The 22,285-nt window shown below is 31.2% G+C and overlaps 3 protein-coding genes across 6 annotated transcripts in view; all 3 read left to right on the forward strand.

Annotated features, from left to right (window-relative positions):
* Positions 1-10,529, forward strand: part of LOC115879464 (polypeptide N-acetylgalactosaminyltransferase 5) — a 35,311-nt gene extending 24,782 nt beyond the window's left edge. For all 4 annotated transcript variants that reach the window (XM_030896354.1, XM_030896356.1, XM_030896353.1 and 1 more), the window contains one exon: positions 10,237-10,529. In XM_030896354.1, the coding sequence (XP_030752214.1) occupies positions 10,237-10,401 (165 nt within the window). In that variant the 3' untranslated portion in view covers positions 10,402-10,529. The remainder of the gene's footprint in view (positions 1-10,236) is intronic.
* A 5,902-nt stretch (positions 10,530-16,431) lies between these two features.
* LOC115879242 (serine/threonine-protein kinase RIO3-like) lies at positions 16,432-18,137 on the forward strand. The gene is made up of 7 exons (XM_030895948.1): positions 16,432-16,725; positions 16,786-17,031; positions 17,085-17,200; positions 17,258-17,406; positions 17,457-17,623; positions 17,680-17,844; positions 17,905-18,137. Exons 1-7 carry the CDS (start codon positions 16,596-16,598, stop codon positions 18,129-18,131), a joined length of 1,200 nt encoding a protein of 399 aa, XP_030751808.1. The 5' UTR covers positions 16,432-16,595; the 3' UTR covers positions 18,132-18,137.
* Positions 18,138-21,162: 3,025 nt separating this feature from the next.
* LOC115879239 (sodium/potassium-transporting ATPase subunit alpha-like) overlaps positions 21,163-22,285 on the forward strand; it is a 31,425-nt gene continuing 30,302 nt past the window's right edge. Inside the window, exon 1 of the mRNA XM_030895942.1 lies at positions 21,163-21,716. Within this exon, the coding sequence (XP_030751802.1) occupies positions 21,596-21,716 (121 nt within the window). The 5' untranslated portion in view covers positions 21,163-21,595. The remainder of the gene's footprint in view (positions 21,717-22,285) is intronic.

The raw sequence follows: 22,285 nt of genomic DNA on the forward strand, positions 1-22,285 counted from the left end.
ATAAACCATCATAGAATTGATTTTTTTATACAATTTTCCTAAAAAAATACAAGAACACTTAAAAAACACGGTAAGAAGCAGGTTTGATTTAAAGGTTATTAGATATATTTTTAGGAAGGTGTCCTTACTCAAGATATGTCAATACTTTTTTCTGTCACTAAATAGAAACCTGCCGACTCTTCAGGAGCACCGTGTACTGTTAGTGGTGGGCAAAACCGTTATTTTTAAATAACAGTTGAAATTGTTACTGTTATTTATATATAACAGCTCAAAATAACAGGTTTCTGTTATTGCTTTACTTTAATCTTAAACCTCTAAAAGAGCATACACATTGTTCAAATTGTAATACGATTGTTGTAGTAAAATCATAAAAATCTTCATATTTATTTCTTAATAAAAAATAATGTACTTAATCTTGTTTTAATTTTTAGAATATATTTATTATATTATTAATAATTAAGAAAATAATTATTAAAAAAAATTAACTCAATAGTTTTTATTTATTTAAGAAGTTGAAAAGTACTTTATATTTTTAATCACCAAAATTCTAATTAATTTAATCACTAAATTTCTAATCGCCATTCGCAATTTCTAGATATCGTTATTGCCAATAGGTAAGTAACTTGAACGTAAAACAAAAACTTTAAAATGTAAATAAATATATAAAAATGAGTTAGCAGAAAGCAAAATAGTAAAATAAACTTGCTCAAAACGATTCTAATAACAGAAGCTTAATCAAGACAATTTTCTTTAATTTAGTTATAATTAATAATTATCTTTATTTACCATGCATTATTGATACCAAAAAATAACCAGAAATTCGAGAAAACAAAATCACTTTCAAACTATTGAAATAAACTGTCGATATCTTTTAGAAAAGGGAAAATACCCTTTAGTTATATAAGTACACCGCGATCGACCGACACAGGCGAAAAAACTATTATTTTCCAACTCCGCTTATATCGACCGCCGCGCGCCGCCCGTTGTGCTCGTAACAGGTTAAAAAACAACGTATCTAAAATAAATTCTTACGTTCTGTACGTTATTCTCCAACCCGTTGCGAGTTTAACATCGACAATCGACCGATGCAGTTACTTTCCCACTCCGGTTATCTCGACCGCCACGCGTTATGCTCGCAACTAGTTAAAAAAGCTTATATACCTTATTTTTAAACTGTTACCAGGTCAACAGATTCCGCTGTATCTCGACTGCCGTCCGTTATCGATGGTTGTCGAAATAACAGATTTTTCATACTATTTATATTTTGGAATTTAGATTGGCTCTCAGAGGGAACCGACTGCCAGTTTCAATTTAGTCAACCATATATACTATAGTTGCGAGTTGCGATTTTGCTGCGATTGTGATTTTGTAAATTACCGTGATAACCTTCTATCTGGGAGTTTGAATTTTTAGGAGTTGCGATTTGCGATTTTGTTGCGAATGTAATTTTGTGGTCCATTGAAGCATTTTATAGTAAACTTTTATTGATTGAATTTTTTCTCTGATTTTATTTATTTATAGACAAGGTATTATTTTCTAGGGCCAATTATTTTCTAGGACGGACAGACAGACAGACAGACACCATTAAAATATTTTGTATTTACGTCATTTATGACCCAAGTAACTCATTTTGAGTGAAATTAAAAAAACTTTTTTTTTGCCGATCCTAATAGCCTACCAATAGGGTATGGTCGGCTAAAAAGTATCTATTCATCAATTTAAATGTTGGACCGATTTTTGAAGTAATTTCGTGTGAATCCATTAGACCGCTAAACGCAGGGATTTATTTTAAAATTTATGTATAAGTGACAAAAATTCGTTGTTCGAATACATATCATTCGCAGTCTAGTGCAGAACTAGGTTCTTCTGATATAGAGACTATATCTTCATTCCCGAGAATCTATAATAATAATGGGCTTGTTCCACAATTTTTTTTTATTTTACCAATCGAAAGTACAACTAAAAAATAACAGATCTACCAAAAATTAGAATTTTATTCGTACGTTTAGTACCTCAAAAACACGTACAAACATCTATTGCGCGAGAAAGGGGCGTGGCCAGCCGCTACGTCATAGCACCACAGGTCGGCTAGCGACCGCGCTCGATACAATGCACAGGTCTGCTTTGCCCGATTACAGAAAGTGTGTTTTAAATTTATAGTATAACCCTTGTTTATAATCAAGGGTATAACGTAGTGTAGTACTAAAGTCTTTCTTTTATTCAATATTAGTGTAAAAAGACAAGGAAACGTTGTGTAGTGCCAGAATGCATAAATACGAATAAAAATTCCCCAGAAAAACTATTTATTTCTTTACCGTCCGACATAAAGTTAAGACGAGCATGGCAGCATGCAATGCGAAGACATGATCTTGTCCCTGACAGAGGCACCAGATTTGGTTGTGAAGATCACTTTAATGTAAGTTAATACTTACAAGTAGTGTTTCCTATTTTTTTAATATAGGTTGAAGAAGACAGAAAATTACATATATGTACTTAAAAAACTATGAAATCGGGAAGAATAAAATTAAAATCAGGTGTTATCCCTTACATTTTGAGTGCCAAAAAAACGATCTTCTGCTTCAAACACTGTAAAGCCTCGAGGATTGGCGAAAAAAAGAGAACAAGCAGACATTATTAAGGAAATATTAAAAAACGCGAGGCAGGAGGCAAATGAAAACTTTCATTTCGGGGCCAATACAGTAGACAAGGATCTTAAAATGCATGATCAAGAGCAATCAAGAGGAGCGCATTTCAAACCATCAAATTTATGCAGCCACATAAGAAATGCTACCGCGTGCTTGCACGTTCGGATGCGGCACAGTCATTACACTTTGCTTCTATTACACTTTTTTCACTAGTATTTATAATAATGCTTTAATTGTTTCTTACTTCTTAAACCTTTAGATAATATCCATATATTTTTTTTTACTTTTTCTTGGGTAAAAAAACACAGTCATCACACTAATTTATACAGACTGGTGCTAGCAAGGCGACTTCAAGAATAAAGTGCCTGATAAAGCCCACTATATTGGAGCGAAACGTCGCATAAAAAAAATCTTTCAATTTATTAAAAAAATCTCATACCCCAGAAAAAGTAAAAAAAAATATATGGATATAATTATGCATTGTACAATTTTTTGCATTAATTTTGTGCTCCGGTGTAATTTTTGCCACTACTTGTCATAGTGATTGTTGTTGTTTTAAGTGCACATATTATCCAATTGCATTATTACCATAATTTTGTCTGCCGGATCTGTAAGAAAAAAGCAGATAGCTTACGTATCAGTTTTTTACCTTAAAGTAGAAATATTTTTCTATATATTTATTGTATTACGTCTTTTCGCGGACCAACCTCGAACTAGTCCTAGTCAATCACATATCTTAAAATCAATTCAGTATTTGTCAGCTGTAGGTATATGAAACCACTGATTTTTTCTGCTTCGTGAATTTTTCGCGAGAATATTTATTAATAATTAATCAAAATTAATTTATTTTTGTTTTTTTTAAATTAGAATTTTTAAAATTTAAAAAATTTCAAAAATAATTAAAAATAGTTTTCTACAAGCGTGTTAAAATGTTTTTCGCCACACTCCGATATATAATAATATTACTTTAAGGTACTAGCGCTTTAAAATTTACTTTAGTCATTAAAGGAAACAAAAAAATATATATTTGAGGAAAGTCTCTTATTTACTTGTACAATTATTATGTATTAATTCAATATTAATTATATTTATATTCTAACTTAATTATATTATTAATATAAATAATAAACAATTGTTAATTCAATAATTAGCCGAAAAGCCTCAAAATGCTAATTAATTGTATTAATGTTACAAATAGAAGAAGACTGCATAGGTTAGTTAAGAAAATGCATAGGTTGCCTTCTTTCATGTAGGGTAAATAACCCTTTGTTTTTTTACCCTAGCGAGCCGCCACTGCTTTCCGATACAGATATAGGTATTTAAGCAATAGAAAATATCTTAGAAGGAAAATATAATAGAAATTAAAAGGTTTACTGAGGTACCTTTGTAACTTTATTTCCTTCATTCCTGAACTAATAAACTCCTTATTTTTATTAAAATAATCCATTATCATAAAAATGTCCGCTTCTGGGAGATTGCCCGAATCAGCTTTATTGAACCCTTCTCCTACCGAATGCATCTTGTGAAAATAAACCAACGAAATAGTCTAAATAACGATAAAATGACAAATCACATTAATTCAAATGAGTGTTTCCGTTACGAACTGATTGCGGCCGAAGTCGGGTGTAGTGGAACTACGTCACGAGGGGGCGTGGCCTCGTCTAGCCGTTACAAACTTTAAGCTCTCATATCTCGAAAACGGCAAAAGATTTCGTTTTGAAATTTTAATGGTGCACTTATTATAATAAGTAGTATCCAAAAACGTTTAAAAAACATACAAATAGGATATGATGGAACAAGCCTATTGTTGTCAGGAAATATGTTGTTTTATATTTTTTTTGAAATGGCTGTATTTTTCCAAATTCTTACCGACATTTTGATCTGCAGTAAGTATTTTACACTTTGACTAATACTAATTTCAGTCTCGACTTAAAAGTATTTCCGAACAATAATGTATTGTTTTATTAGGAGTAAAAATTATACTTTTTTTGAATTTGCTGTACCTTTGAAGGATCATCGTAAAGCTACGACGTTACAAGGAAGGACAAAAAGTACATTTTTACTCCTAATAGAACATACATACTATTTTTTTAAAACATTACAAATCATTTTTAATCAATTTCAAACATTGAAAATATATGTTATAACAGGAATCGAGCAACAATTTGTACACTCGTTGAATTTGACACTTAATATCAGTTTAATAATATATTTTTGTACTTTTGTGCTTAGGCGTAACAGTGCTTTACATACCTAGGCATTAAAATGACAAAAATTAATACTTTTGAGACGTTTGAAAAAAAAATCCTTTTGATCTGAAGCGAGCCATTTTTTGCGAAATATATTGGTGACCGATGTGGAAAAATGACAAACGCACCCTAGAATTATTAATGTTATCGATAACGGGCAGAGTTATAAAACTTTAGCCATTTAGGATAGGACTTTAATTGGAAATGAGTCCTAGTCATTTGGAAATCCGATTTAAATATTGTTTTAAATTAAAATCAAAAAAATCTGATTTAAATAAAAAAAATCTGATTTAAATCAAATAAATCCGATTTTTTTGATTTTTTTTAAAAAATCATGATTTTTTCCAACCCTGATCTAGGCTACCATGGCTGTGTTAAAAATACTAATTTTTAATCAAGGATCCTTGGAAAAAAAATAATTGTCTTTTGTTTTTCGTGTGTTGTCCTGGCCAATTAAAAGATGGCCAAATTGAATGTTTAATCATATCTAATTTTTTTCAAATAGAACGAGGGTGGCTCATTAGCATATCGAGAAAAAACATTTTTTTAGGAATAATTTGGTACCACACACGTGGTATTTCGAGTCAAATTGTCGTTATGAACCGCATGTTACAATTTCCAGTTAAACCATATACAGAGAAGACCAGGCTACTAGTAACATAGCAAGTTGCCAGACGAATTTACGTTTGAAGTTTCGTACTCGAGATTGCCGGATATCGGTTGGTCAGGCAGTACGCAGTTGCAGTTCTGCTTGGACGGGTCGGTCGTGACAGACTAGGAATACGACGCGACGCGAGGAGTGCCGAGTATTTATTATTTTCATTTTAAGTGTTTACCTTCACTTAAGGTAACATTTAAAATGAAAATACTTAAATATTTATTATTTGCGTGTTTTTACAAGTCAAAACTAAAAATAAATAAATTCTCTAAACCCCCCAAAAAAAACTAAAATATTACTCTAAATAAGAAAAAGTTATAACAAGTGTTCAAAAAGACCATCTTCTTGTGCTAGACAGAAGCCTAGGCGGTCGTAAAATCACCGTCTGACATTGGCTAACATATTAGGGCTAATAGTTTGGAAAGCCTCTCGTATTTTTACTTGAAGCTCATCCAGGTTATTAGCCCTATTATGACCATACACTTTGGATTTTACATAACCCCACAAAAATAAGTCATTGGGAGAAAGATCTGGTGATCTAGCGGGCCACAAAATAGTTCCATATCTACTAATTAAACGGTTGGGAAAAGTATTGTTCAAATATTCTTGAACAATACGGGCATTGTGAGCAGGACAACCACCTCAGCAATTTGATTACTTGAAAACGTGGGATTTTGATCCGCGGTAGCACAAATGAACACTTGCTTTAACTCCTGTTCTTCATTAATCAACACATCAGGCTTTTTGTGTTTTTGGTGGGAACTCGCACTCATGTGTTTCAAAATTATTAATAACTCTTGATACAGTAGGTAAAGATGGAATTGGCCTGTTTACAAAAGTTTGTGGAAAAATTGTTTGTATATTCCGATAAGACCTATTTTGGAAATACCATTTTACAATTTGAATTTCTCACGAACTTCGTAAACATCCATTATTTTACTTAAAAAATAAATTTTACACGAGAACTGTCACGAGAATCTATGTATTCGTTTAGGCTATTAAAACACGAATAAATACAAATTCTGAAACATTCTTATCACATATCTACCTATTTTTATTTTATCGCAATTTTTCGCCTGCTTTTTATCCGGCAGACGGGTATACGCTAATTCGTCCGGTTCTGCCTATGTTACTACTACGGTGGTCCGGTCTGTATGTGAAAATGTCAAAAGTTGATATATCATATGGCATACTGTTCAGAGTGTCGTTTTCTACTGAATAAAGTAATAAAAATACCGAGTGTGTCATTAAAAAATCAAAAGTTGCAGTTATTTAAGGTGAAACAGGATTCAAGTTAAATCAGTTCAATACGTCTATCAATCTTGATTTATGTCAGATACTAACGTATCAAATCTCGTTTCTTTGTCTGAAAAAAAAGTAATGGAGGTGAGCCACCTTAAAAAAATAGTTCTTTAAGATCTTTTAAGAATTAGATAACAGAGAACCGTAGAAAGAGTAGCTATTGGTATGTGTAGATGCAGCAGTTGCAGCATATTATAAAGTTTTAATAACTATACTATGTGTTGCAGATGTTAAAAACTTAAAAAAACTACAACTGATTTTTATTAACTTTTTTTAACTTTTAAGCTATAGGTACATACACAGACAGGGTGGCGCACCTCATTCGCCTCGGTTGATTATAAGAAAACGGAAACATACAGAAACAAAATATTTTATGGGTATATGTGAGGAGGCAATGTGCACAATTTAAAATTATTTTGAAATATACAGAGTGTTTCAGAACTAAGATCCATACCAAACTTATATTTTTTCTTATGGAACACACCCGGTATTTTATTTCATTTTTGGGTTCCTGGGCCCAAAAAAAAGGCATTTATTATAAGGGTTAAATATGTTTAACATCATTAGTTTTTGAGATATTTAAAGATATTTAAATTTGCATGCTACTATAGAATAGATTATTAACATCCTGTACATTACTTTTCAGAATTAATTCTTGTGCTGAATTTAAAGGTAGATAAATAAACTTTACTGGAAAATGTTATTGCTTCCTTAAATTTATACAGGGGTATCAAAAATTGCTATTTTAAGGATTTATTCTACATAAAAACTTCGTTATTTCAAATACAACACCTTGTATTTTTTATAATAAATCGAAGCAGATCAAATGTTCTTTCAAACTATATTAGGGTTTCCTATACCTATCTAGCTCAGATTTTGAATAAAGCGCAATTTTTCAATAAAATGGCAACCAAGAGGGCTAGTGTCGTCATGACAAGTTTTTAGTGACAGTCAGGGGCCGGAAAGTGAAATAGTAAAAGCGGTTCCACCGTTTCCACGGAAATTTCAAATAAAATATTTCCAGCCTCGGGCGCTAGGTGGTAGTGCAATTAATTTTTAGGTTAAGAAGTTGCTACTAGTTATTGTCAGATGGCGTTCAATCATATTTTTTTTGTAGTTTCCATAGTTTCTAACGTCCATTGTCATACTATTGTCAAATTCTCAAAAAATATTGTCGTATATGCCAATCATAATATTATCAAAAATGATTATCAAAACGTTTTTCAAACTACAATTTGTTATATGTGTTTTTATTAGACAATTCCTTTTGTTTGTGACCCTAAAAATATAATGTAAGTCTTTTATTTTTGCCATCATTTAACTACCTATTTCTATTTACTCCATTTACAAAACTTTGGGCGTATTACGTTGGTCTTGTTTTATTATAATAAACGATTTTAATATTTGACTTATAAATTAAAACTTTAAATAATAAATAATATTTACACATGTTTGGCTTTAATTTTATTTAATAATTGTATAAATTATACCGTTACATCTTATTTTTTACACATCACAACGATACTTGTTATTAGTATTGTTGAATTTGTGTAAAAAATAAGATTTAATAATCAAACTTAATTCTTTCAAAGTAAAATTCAATAAATACGCTCATTTAAAAAGCCCGCGCTTCGATCCATTTAAAACAAGCCCTACTCAATAGATGGCGGCACTTCTGTAGGACCATTTTTCAGTATGGCAGAGTCCATTCTTTTTCTAGCTAGGTATATTCTTTGGTGACAGTTAGTAGCTATTTTCAAAATCGAAATTAGTTTATGAGCTTATTTAAATTTATACCAGTTTGCTTTTATTTAATTTACCTACAATAGTTTAATAAATAATATTTATTAAATATGTATTTATTATTATATCAAGAAAAACGAAGAAGTAGTTCTTTGATTTATTTTACGATGACTTGTAGATATATGGATTTTCTATAAAAGAGAAAAGAGACAATTACGGCAAATTCATTTTCTTCACTTCCAACGACAGGTTTCTGTCTAACAGCACAGAATATCTAGCTACGCTGGTAGTAGCTAGATATTCTGTGCTAACAGGTTTTTTTATAAACCACACTACCAGCTCTGCGAAATAGTACGACAAGTAGTTTTTCAAAGGGACGCTTATCAGGAAGATTCCTATTCTTGGATACCTTTGAGCATAAGCTTTTGAGGCCAAGAAGCAATTTTCCTCACAACATAAAAATCACTATAAACATATACATTCGTTCCACCAGCAGGTACTGCTTTATTTTTCTTGATAAAATAATGAATATTTACTTGTTAAACTATTGTAGGTAATTCTAAGTAAACTGTTATAAATTATAAATAATAATGTCCATAAACTAATGTCGACTTTGAAAATAATTACTAACTGTCATTAGAAAATTGCAATGGCGACACCAGCCATCTTGATTGCAATTTTATTTAAAAAATGCTCTTTATTCAAAATCTGAGCTAGATAGGTATAGGTACAAACCAAACCCTAATATAGTTCGAAAGAGCATTTGAATCTGCTTCGGTTTATTTAAAAAAATACAGGGTGTTGCATTTGAAATAACGAAGTTTTTATATAAAATAAATCCTTAAAATAGATCAGCAATTTTTGATACCCCTGTATAAATTTAAGAAAGCAATGCCAGTTTTCAGCAAAGTTTATTTCTTTACCTTTAAACTCAGCACAAAAATTAATTCTGAAAAGTAATGTACAGGGTGTTAATAATCTATTCTATTGTAGCATGCAAATTTAAATATCTTTAAATATCTCAAAAACCAAAGATTTTAACCATATTTAACCCTTATAACAAATGACTTTTTTTGGGCCCAAGAATCCAAAAATGAAATAAAATACCGGGTGTGTGTTCCTTAAGAAAAAATATCTTTGGTATGGATCTTAGTTCTGAAACACTCTGTATATTTCAAAATAATTTTAAATTGTGCACATTACCTCCCCACATATACCTATAAAATATTTTGTTTCTACATCTTACCGTTTTCGTATAATCAACCGAGGCGAATGAGGTGCGGCACCCTGTATATCTAGTACAATATTTAAATATTAAAATCGCAATCGCAGGTTACAGTCGCAGCGATTTAAAAATCGCAATCGCAGTTTCAATTGCAATTGGAGAGTCGCCGTTTTGCCCATCTCTAAAAAACGGTATCTTTAATAAGCGAACTTTTAAAAATCTAATATTTTTAGTTGTACAAAATCAAATGTAAAACGTTATATCTAAACGGTGCTAAGATTAATCACAATACTCTAGAGAACTGCCGTCGGTTATCTAGACGGTCTTCCTTTTTAACTAACAGGTAAATCGTTATGTGGAGATGGGGCCTAAGATATAACATTAAAAAATATCGATTATACATTTTTTTTTCAGGATAAAACTATTAAACATGTCAACACTGGTAGCTGTCTCCAAATGCCAGACACTAGCGACGTAAATCTTCCTTTGTTGCGTCCGTGTAATTATGGAGAAAGTCAACAATGGATAATGGAAAGTGATTTTAAATGGCAAGCTAAAAATACCCACCAAGACAGATAGGGACTTGTACATTAATTTAACACATTGTGATAGAGATCTTTTTATTTTTTACTAGATAGAAGATATCTGAGAAGAGAGTGAGATAGGTGCTTTTACAAATACTTATCATATTGTTAAGTTTGATTTTTAAGAAGCAGACTTAAAGAAGCGGTACAAAGATGTTTCTTGATCCTTTCTATTCTTAGAAAATATCAAATTTGGAAAGCGCCTGATTCCTTAATGTAGTTCCATCGCTCGATAAATTTTATATTTAAAGATACATTCCATTACTTTATAGATTTTCTTTCTTTTACTAAAGCCGAAGACTCTTAGAGACATATGGTTTAATCCTGACTGCCATTGTACATATTGGAAATGCAAATAATTGATATTTTGTCAGAAACGATGTAAAATTGTTTCTGATAAATTTTAGTTAAACTATATTTATTAAGAAGTTTTGGGAGTGAAGTTCTTCCTTTTTAATTTATTTATATTAGTCTTATCTCAGTAGATCTGATGAATTGGATGTAAAAAATATCCTTGAGTTATCTAGTACTATTAGTAGAGATGTTATATATCAGAATCTAAAAAAATAAAAAATTTAAATTACACAAGTGCATATCAATAACTGTAATCCAGCAATATTCTTGGTTGACGTTTTATGATGATATACCAGGTATAAGGTCTGTCAAGATTTTTAAGTGCAAGATTGATATCATTTTGTATTGGTTATATACAAACTTTTTTTCTCCATTTTTAATATTGTATATACAGGGTGTGTCAAAAAGTTTGCAACAAATGGAAGTTTTTTATTATTGAGTTATTGAAAAATGTTTATACAGAATTTCTTTAACATATCCAATAACAAACAAAAATCATTTGGATATATGTGATGTTACAAGTGTCTGGTAACAAATTACAAAAATTTTCTGTACAGGGTGGGCCAAATTGGACGCTTTTTAAGGGAAACACCCTTTTCTATAAGAGATAGACGAAAACTAATGTCGGTGTCTGGAGCTCAATTTTTGTCAAAAACTTGATGGTGAAAACCGCACATCGATAATAAAATATACATTTTTAACAAATCAATGTAACTTTTTTGTTATGGAAAATTTATTATTTTTATGAAAACATTTCCAAAGCATCTTTTTATGTAGAATTTAATGGTTTCAGTATAATTTTTTTTACTTTAATAATTTATGAATTATCAACAAAAAACTTGATTTTTTAAATGGGACACCCTGTATATTTTTAACTCATTCAAAAGAATTTAAAATTACCTTTCCAAAAATATAGCACACTTGATATTTTGCTCGATTCCTCTTTGAGATATAGAGTTTAATAAAATTTGCCCGCTTTGAATAAGTAGGCTTTGAACGGCGCCGCCGCTGGCTGTAATGCAAAAAAAATCTAGCCAGTGAGCAGCAATTAAAATGAAAATAATATTTGCAATGAGAGATGCAGATTTTTATAACAATTTAAACTATATCTTACCAACATCAATACGTTAAAATATACGTAATAATAATAAAAATAAATAGCAAACCGAGACATTAGATTTTGCTATAGGTGTTCGACATATCGACCGTTTTATGTTATGGACAGACGGAGCCGTTATTGAATATTTCTCGTGGAATTCATTAACTCAGTAGGGGTGACAGATACCCTCGCATAACCACTAAGTCCTTCTAATTTTTATCTAGATTATACGGGCAATTTAAAAATAAGAACCTTTATTCTTCCGCAAAGATATCCATAGGATTAGATCCATAGGCACTAAGTCCGGCGGCATCGACGGCCAACATCTGGGATCTTGGTTAGCTATTTAATTATTTTCTCGAAATTGGCTGCAAAAATTTGCCGATAACTTGAACGTCCTGAGGCGGTGCCTCGTCTTGCTGGAAAAATATGTTTTCTAGTTCCATTAGGGGCAGATCATCAATAAGGGATCCAAAGCCTACTAGTTAAAAGTGGCAAACTTTTAAAAATTCTGTATTTCGAAGGGGATTATAACAAAATATCAAGTGTGCTATATTTTTGGAAAGGTAATTTGAGGTTTTTTTCATTTAATTAAAAATATACAGGGTGTCTCAAATAAAAAGTCAATTTTTCTGTTGATAACTCTTAAATTATTAATTTTAAAAAGATTATACTTAAACCATTAAATTCTACGTAAAAAAGTGCTTTGGAAATGTTTTCATAGAAATACAAAATTCTTCATAGCAAAAAAGTTACAGCGATTTGTTAAAAATGCACATTTTTGAAAAACACCCCGTAACTCTGAAACGGTAACAGATATCGATGTGCGGTTTTTACCATAATGTTTTTGATAAAAATTGAGCTCCAGACACCGATATTAGTTTTTGTCTATCTCCTATAGAAAAGGGTGTTTCCCTTTAAAAGCAACCAATTTGACCCACTCTGTACATATGTAAAATGTTCTGTTAGGTGACAAAATATCGATTAGGCAAATAAGTTAATAGTTTTTCTTTTAACCATTCCAACATGCTAGGTATTTAAAACTGATATTTTTATTTTATAACTATTATTTAGGGGGCCGGGCGGTAAGGAAATATTGAATTGTTATAAATTCATCTTGGATTTTTTGTTAAAATTTTAGCCAGGAAAATAGGATTTTCAAGCTCTTTGGAAAAATATACAAATAATATTTCTTGAGTTATACAATATACAAAACTTGCTTTACACAGATGTAAAATTAAATTCTGAACATGTCTCTTTGAGTTAGTTAGGTTAGGTTAGGTTAACAAATCTATATTGTCGTCTAACTCCATTTTCTATAATAAAGTTTTTCTGTAATTTTTGAATTAAGATGACATATATCAAGATGTGTTTTTATGTTATTAGATATGTTGAAGTAATTATGCATGAACTTATCTTCAATAATTCAGTAATATTTTTATAACATTTTACGAGCTTTTTGGCACACCCTGGAGAAACTTTAATTTTTATTGTTTTTAAGATTGTATATACAAAATCGCAGCGCGAGTTTCACTGGGTACTTTTGACTGGTTTTATACATATTGTTTGCATTCAAAAGCAACTGTCAAATGAGACCATCATATACAGGGAAATGCTACTTAGCAATCGATCAGCACTGTATAGAATCTATAAAAAATTCTTAGAATATTTGTACATTAATATATATTTTTTTTAATTATTTTATATCCTGATGTATTATGAGTCTAAAATAATCCATTGTAGGCTGGACTTTCAGACTTTTATTACAGCACACTTGAATTAATATAGATTTTTTTATAAGGCCGATAATTTTGCTCATATTTTTTAGATTTTATATTTACAGAAATATAAAATTTTATGGTATAATTTATACTAGAAGCTCTGTATTTTTTAGAGGTTTATTTGTATTTATATTATTTGTAATAGTTTTCTGCTCTAAGCTAAATTTTAAGATATTAGACTCCAATTTTAAATGTATTAACAAATACTCCTCTTTAATCTATTGTATAATAAGTATTTTGTCTGAATAACATATCTAAAAACGCAAAAAAGATTTATTTATATCATCTAATACATTGTTTCTATTTTTGTTGTAAGATATTTAAATTTTGTTGATCTATTTTAGGCTAGGTGGTGGTGCAATCCAGCTTATTCTAAATAAATAAATTATAAAATCTGTTTTTTAATTTATTTTCCAATAAATAGATAATAGTTTGGATCTGTGAATTTTTGGTTAGAACATTGGTAATAACCACCTCTTAAAATTTTATAAAAGCTCTCCAGCAAGATTAGGAACAATTTTGATAGTCAACATCCAAAAATTGACAGAAAGCCTATTTATTTGCGAATTAATATAACAGGCATAACCGTGTGGGTTTACCCTCACTTGAGATTTCTATACGAAGATAATACCAACATGATACGAAGTTTATGCGTTGACTGAAAGAATAAGATGTGCGACAAAACCTGTCCGAGATATAGCCATGGTTACTGTCAGCCTGTCCGAGATTTAGTATAGCTTTACGCCGCTGCGCGCTGATAGTCGTTTACAGTGCAGCGGATAAAGACCATGATACAAAGAATACAAGGTATGATATTGCGCAGGTTGGTCACTACGTCACAGGTGATAAACGGCACCATTGGTCGACAAGCTCTGCGCGCCAATTTCAAATTGTCAAACAGATTGTGTCATCTGTGAAATTTGATTGTGTCAAAATGTGAAAGTAATTTTTCAAATGTCAAGCTCGATGATTTGACATAACTTTTGGTGTTATGTCCTAATTCTTCCCTACTTTAGGTCTTTTTTTATTAGTGGCAATTGTACAATATGGATATTTTTTTGTATGGCGTATGACGTCACAGGTGGTATGCGCAAACTTAACGAAATTGGAGCCGCTATCGATCATACCTTGTTTTCTTTGTACCATGGATAAAGACTGTACCGTAGTTCTGCTTTCAGTCGACAAAGTGAGTGGTTGCCGGCAAGTCTCGGATGCTATTTGTCCTTGTATTCTTTATAGTTATTGTCAGAACTACTGATTAATCAGTAGACTTACGGATTTTAGGTACGGTACGTTAATAATACGGATTTTCCACCATTATAGTCCAGTTGGCTTGAAAATGACGATCGATGACCAATATAATTTTACATATAAAATGATAACGATCTTCATTTCATAGCCATCGCTGACGCCGTTTTTATTCGATCATACGGTATATGATTAAACAAAGAAAGGCGTTTGGCTTTTCGATTGTACTACATAAAATCAACTTTGCGTATCTTTCCAATTCTTTCAATCAACGGTTTATGTATCTATGAGGCAGCAGAGAAACAAAGATTATTATGCATGTGATCATAGCCACAGATCATACCCTTATCCGTGGCCATATCATACCAGGCCAGAGGATCATGATCATACTATCAGAGACGTAGAGGAGAATAAAACCAAAAATGTCCATTATCTGAATTATCTCTGATGTTACCATGCATGATTTTCTAGGCAAGAATTTTATACAGGATCAGGGACAATCCCTAAATAATCTTTCGAAATAGAACCAGCAATTAAAACAATGTTTTCTGTTAAATACCGTATGATCGAAAAAAACGGCGTCAGCGATGGCTATGAAATGAAGATAGCTGTCATTTTATATGTAAAATCCTTTGGTAAAACAAGGGTATAATCCTTTGTAAAATCTGTTAAAAAGTGTAAAATTATATTTTTGTGAATTATATGGGGAATGTCAACGAGATGTTCATTTCCAAGCCAACTGGACGTCGTTTTTTTTTCGATTATACGGTATAATTCAAGTATAAGATTAACAATAAAAAAGTATAATAATTTCACTTAGGGCAATCCAAAGAATTCAGAAAAATGGATACCAATGGGCGCGTTCAGGGACGGTCAGCGGCTGAGTGGCTGTGTAAGCGGTTTCCCTAAACGGTCTCTTTTTACACGCAAAAACAATTAGCCGTATAATTCACAAAAATATAATTTTACACTTTTTAACAGATTTTACAAACGATTTTACCCTTGTTTTACCAAAGGATTTTACATATAAAATGACAGCTATCTTCATTTCATGGCCATCGCTGACGCCGTTTTTTTCGATCATACGGTATTTAACAGAAAACATTGTTTTAATTGCTGGTTCTGTTTCGAAAGATTATTTAGGGATTGTCCCTGATCCTGTATAAAATTCTTGCCTAGTAAATCATGCATGGTAACATCAGAGATAATTCAGATAATGGACATTTTTTGTTTTATTCTCCTCTACGTCTCTGATAGTATGATCATGATCCTCTGGTCGGTCAGCCGCTGTGTTCCCTGAACGCGCACAATATTTCTGGAAAGGGTACATAATATTTAGGGACTTTATCCAAATTTTACCATCATAATCCATCTTTTTATAAAGCAATCCAAGCATAGAATCCAAGTAATCCATATAAAATCCATAATGTACCTGGCGCCATCTATTATGAGATTAAAGATCCAAGGTTATTAACATAAATTATTAATTTAATAACCTTGATAACCTTGTTAAAGATCAACAAAAATAATGACAAAAATCAGCTGTCTTATCAGTCAATTTTGACATTTAAAATCCTTACAACTTTCAACATATTTCACAATTCATAATTTGTTCATATATTCGTTTTAGTTTCTATTCTAAATTTATTTATTAATTCAGAAATTCAGTACCACAGTTAAGTACCATTTAATTTTGCGTTGTGAAACATGTCTTCTCCGTGGGGTAAAATTCAAAAGCCTGAAATTCCTGTTAGTTTTGCAGAAATTATGTCTGAAGATGTTGCAAGAAATCTTCAAAACAAGGAAAATGAACTGCACAGAAAGTTTCTTGATATAGGTAAAATTATTTTTATAATTTTGTTTTATTTTAATTTGGTATAATTTGTAATTTATGAAGGAAAACTAGATGAAGCTGGTCCTCCAATATTATATGACACCCAAATAGATGAAAATATACCAGATGAAGTGTTAAAAGCCATATCTAACGATTCGATTGAAAGTGATGCTGCTATTGCACAAATGTTACAAATGCAATTTGATAAAGAATATGATGATACATTAAAAAGAAAAGAACAAAAATTAAATGGTACTTCCAAGGTATCTATATCATTAGAAAATTATAAGAGAGCTCCTCACAATTTTGGTAAATATTATACTATTTTTGTGTTCAACATTGTATGTATTATTGTTTATTAGATTTTGAAAGTGATTCAGAACCAGAGGAGATTGAAGACATACAGGATAGAAAAGATTGGGACCGTTTTGATACTTTGCAAAAAGTTATTGATTCTATACCTGGTTGTGGTTATAAAGTATTATAATTTTAATAATTATTATGAATTTACTCTATTTTTTTTGTATTATTATAGGTCCAACAAAACGGTACTTTAATAACGAAACATGATCTTGTTAATAATGGGAGGAAAAATGCCTGTAAACTTCTATCATTTCCTCCAGAATTTCAAACAGGAGATGGAGAAACATTTGATTTGAAACTTTCAAATAAAGTGTATAACAGGTAAGAATTTTTAATGATGTAGCAAAAAAATTGTGATATCCTTTCTTTAGTTTAAAAAAACATTCTAAAAAAGAACAAGTGAGAAGATATAGAATTGATACTAAAAAAGAAGATAGAGCAACCGCAGAATTTGGCATGGACGAATATACTCGCCTTTTGATTTATAAGATGGTTAATGGAGGTTTATTGGACTCAGTTAATGGAGTGATTAGTATAGGTAATTGTGTGAAATAAATACCTACTAAATTATATTCATTTATATAATTCTTAAAGGTAAGGAAGCAGTTATTATTCACGTAGATAGTAATACTGACTTTCCTGATGTTCAGGAACCCCTGCCTAAGGAATGTGTTCTAAAAGTTTTTAAGACTACATTGGCTGAATTTAAAAGAAGAGATCAGTATATTAAGGATGATCATAGATTTAAAGACAAAATTGGTAAGAACACTTAAGGATTGTCTTAGTAAATACCCATAATAATTAGAATTAAATATTCAGGAAAGAAGACATCTAAAAAAAATATTAATGTATGGGTGGAAAAAGAAATGGCTAATCTACTACGTTTACAAAGAGTAGGAATCAAGTGCCCTAAAGTTATTACTGTAAAGAAACATATATTGTTGATGTCTTTTATAGGGGAGAAAAATAGACCTGCTCCTAAACTAAAAGATGCTATAATGAGCGATGCAGATTACAGTATAGCATATGAGGAGGTAAAATGTTAAAAAGAATTTGACAAATACTGTTTTAAACAGAATTTGTCAAATATTTTGCAACAAATGGGCACATTTTTTTTATTTTCATAATTTAAAAATATTATGTAGAGTGGAAGGAGGGAAGGGAGTTAAGGGAGGGAAGAGTGGAAGAGATTGGGGGAGGTCTATGTCCAATGATGGACCGAAGTGGCTGTATAAATAGAATAGAGATTATGTAGAATTATTTCAGCAATAATAAAAAGTCATTTTGTTGTGCTACAATTATCATGGCTGCAAACTACAGTGTGCGACAAAATAATGGAAAAAGTTAAGTTTTTAGATATCCAGGGTCTTTCAAAAAATATCAATAATAATTAATAGAAATAATATACAGGGTGTCCCAATATTCCGTGGATACAGAAGTACTATAGTATTTTTGAAATCAAAATAAGTTCATTGGACACAATAATTATTTACCTCTATACGAAAGTGCTCCGTTTGTCCGCTAGGGGACATCAAACTTTAAAAAAATAAACACATTTTTTCAGATATTTTAAGAACCGTTATTCCGATTTGAATGAGATTTTGTGTGTCTATGTTTGCTAAGTGCTTTAACATTTGACTTTTACAAAATTCAAGAAGAAGTATGGGAAGGGCGAAACCTACCCCTACCACTACATAAATTTTAGTATAAATATTTTCCAACTCAACCGACGGCCGATTTTTTCTTCGTAAACTTAACTTCTTCGTTAAACTTTCTTGGTACTTCTAGTATTTACTACATTTTTTGTCTTTCGTAAAAAACGATATACAGGGTGGCGCACCTCATTCGCCTCGGTTGATTATACGAAAACGGAAATATGTAGAAACAAAATATTTTATGAGTATACGTGGGGAGGCAATGTGCACAATTTAAAAATTTTGTGAAATATACAGGGTGTTTCAGAATTAAGATCCATACCAAAGTTATATATTTTCTTATAGAACACCCAGTATTTTATTTCATTTTTGGATTCTTGAGCCCAAAAAAAGGCGTTTATTATAAGGGTTAAATATGTTTAATATCTTTGGTTTTTGAGATATTTAAAGATATTTAAATTTGCATTCTACAGTAGAAGAGATTATTAACACCCTGTACATTACATTTCACAATTAATTCTTGTGCTAAGTTTAAAGGTAGAGAAATAAAATTTACTGCAAAATGTTATTGTTTCCTTAAATTTATACAGGGGTATCAAAAATTGCTCATCTATTTTAAGGATTTATTTTACATAAAAACTTCATTATTTCAAATACAACACCCTGTATTTTTTTAAATAAATCGAAGCAGATTTAAATGCTCTTTCAAAGTATATTAGGGTTTCCTATACCTACCTAGCTCAGATTTTGAATAAAAAAACGATTTTTAAATAAAATTGCAAACAAGGTGGCTGGTGTCGCCATGGCAATTTTCTAGTGACAGTAACTATTTTTAAAGTCGACAATAGTTTATGGACTTAATTTAAAATTATTTAAATTTATAGCAGTTTACTTTTATTTAATTTATCTTCAATAGTTTAATAAGTAATATTTATTAAATATGTATTTATTATTCTACCAAGAAAAACGAAGAAGTAGTCTTTGATTTATTTTACAATGACTTGTAGATATATGGATTTTCTTTAAAAGAGCCAATTACGGCAAATACGTTTTCTTCACTTCCAATGACAGGTTTCTGCCTAATAAGTTTTTTATAAACCACACTACCAGCTACCAAGTAGTTTTTCAAAAGAACGCTTATCAGGAAGACTCCTATTAGGATATCTTTGAGCATAAGCCCTTGAGGCCAAAAAGCAATTTTCCTCACAAAATAAAATCACTAGTAACATATCCATTCGTTCCGCCAGCAGATACTGCTTTATTTTTCTTGATAAAATAGTGAATACTTACTTATATTAAACTATTGTAGGTAATTTTAAGTAAACTGTTATAAATTATAAATAATAATAATAAAGTAACTGTCGATTTTAAAAATAGTTATTACCGGTGAAAGTTCATAAAACGTGACCACCCAAAAAAAAAAGAAAATAGAAAAAAGAAAAGCAGAAAAGTACTTTGCCAGAATGGTCCTGGCAGCCTAGGCAACGCAACTCTCTCCTGAAACGGAGAGTTTAAGAAGAAAGAAGAAGAAGAACTCTCACTAGAAAATTGATATGGCGACACCAGCCACCTTGATTGCAATTTTATTTAAGAAGTTTTTTATTCAAAATCTGAGCTAGATAGGTATAGGAAACCCTAATATAGTTTGAAAGAGCATTTACATCTGCTTCGATTTATTTAAAAAAATACAGGGTGTTGTATTTGAAATAACGAAGTTTTTATGTAAGATAAATCCTTAAAATAGATCAGCAATTTTTGATACCCCTGTATAAATTTAAGGAAGCAATAACATTTTGCAGTAAAGTAATGTAATGCACAGGGTGTTAATAATCTATTCTATTGTAACATGCAAAGTTAAATATCTTTAAATATCTCAAAAACCAAAGATTTTAAACATAATATTTAACCCTTATAATAAATGGCTTTTTTGAGCTCAAGAACCCAAAAATGAAATAAAATACTGGGTGTTCCATAAGAAAAAATATAACTTTGGTATGGATATTAGTTCTGAAACACACTGTATATTTCAAAATAATTTTAAATTGTGCACATTGCCTCCCCACATGTACCCACAAAATATTTTGTTTCTACATCTTTCCGTTTTCGTATAATCAACCGAGGCGAATGAGGTGCGCCACCCTGTATAACACTTTAAACTTAACCAAAAATTTGTCCGTTGCGTTTTGAGTGTATAATATCAACTATCTTTAACCTGAAACTCCAATCAATTATTTTTTCTTTTGGCTAAAAATCATCAGTTCCCATATGGATTAATTATTAATTTAATTGCCAAAAAAACCGAGATTAAAATTTGGCTTTTTAAGCACATCAGCCTACACGCACGCAAGCTTTCCGCGTCTATAGAAACAAGGATATAAATAAACCCACCCGAAGGCGTTCATTTTCCATTTCCCGAGGGACTTATCCAGACAACATCGGCGCAAAATTCATTTTCCGGGACACGGAGTGCGTGCGAACCGCCAAAACTATTTAAACCTGTCCCTACTTTGCGCGTCCACTCTTCGGGAAACGCTTCGGCCCGAGTTTTCCCGAAAATTTTCCCGATTTTCCAGTTCGCGTCGGTTTCCGATCGATATTTTTAGGTGGTACCGCGGTGATATGTGTCTTGGTGCCACGCTCCATTTATTAGCGACTTTTTAAAAGCGTTTAGTGTTAATTTCCCGTCGATTTTAGCATCTCTACGACGAATGATCATGTCAATGACGATGGTTTCTCACGTTTGCGAAGGTTTCTTATGATAGTAGTGGTGGTTTCGACAGTTTTTTCGATATCAGTGTTTTTATTGCGGTAAAATATAGTGTGAAGTTCGTGTTAAGTTGAATAGTTTCGTCATCATGCCGTTGGTGAAGAGGAAAATTGAAAGAAGGAAGTCGATGAGCAGGAAGGAGATTTCCTTGGCGCGTTTGGAGAATTTTAGGAGGGATGTTATAACTGATGATCATTCAGTACCTTTAAGTAAGTTTCTAAGGTACTGTTGTACAAACATAGCTTAAATTAGAGACCATTACACCTTAAAAATTTGACTAAGTTTGATGTTTCATAACTTTTGATTTTGTAATCCGATTTTTATGGTCGTGGTATCAGTGTGGAGATACATTTATTGGCATTATTTTTTTTAATTTAATGGCATATATTCTTCGGTTAGGTAGGTTTATACCGGAGTAAATCAAAACGTTGTTTTTAAAGTTGTGACTCAAGTTGCTGACCAGATGATAGAAAAATGTGGACAGTGGATAAAATTCCCTTGCACTCCGGCAGATGTTATAGAAGCCAAAGAAAGATGGCAAACAAAGTACACTTTTCCATGTGCAGTGGGTGTGATCGATTGCACTCACATAAAAATAAAAAAACCCACCTTTTCATGCTGATGAATATATAAATCGCAAGGGATATTAGAGCATCAATGTTCAAGCCACTTGCAATGCCTACATGCCTACAACCAGTTTGGAAATATTTCTGTGACATTTTTGTCTCATTTTTATTTTGTTTTAAAATTCGGAGACTTTTCAATGTCCCGTCTTAAG

This window comes from Sitophilus oryzae, unplaced genomic scaffold (genome assembly GCF_002938485.1).
Source record: "Sitophilus oryzae breed Bouriz unplaced genomic scaffold, Soryzae_2.0 scaffold_1576_pilon_pilon, whole genome shotgun sequence".
NCBI lineage: Eukaryota > Metazoa > Arthropoda > Insecta > Coleoptera > Curculionidae > Sitophilus > Sitophilus oryzae.

Excerpts from the sequence above, each read along its gene's own strand:
- LOC115879242 (XM_030895948.1), top strand. The coding sequence starts at position 16,596 with ATGTCTTCTCCGTGGGGTAAAATTCAAAAGCCTGAAATTCCTGTTAGT. Across the intron at positions 16,726-16,785 it reads CAGAAAGTTTCTTGATATAG|GAAAACTAGATGAAGCTGGT; the intron begins GTAAAATTATTT and ends TAATTTATGAAG. Across the intron at positions 17,407-17,456 it reads TCAAATAAAGTGTATAACAG|TTTAAAAAAACATTCTAAAA; the intron begins GTAAGAATTTTT and ends TCCTTTCTTTAG.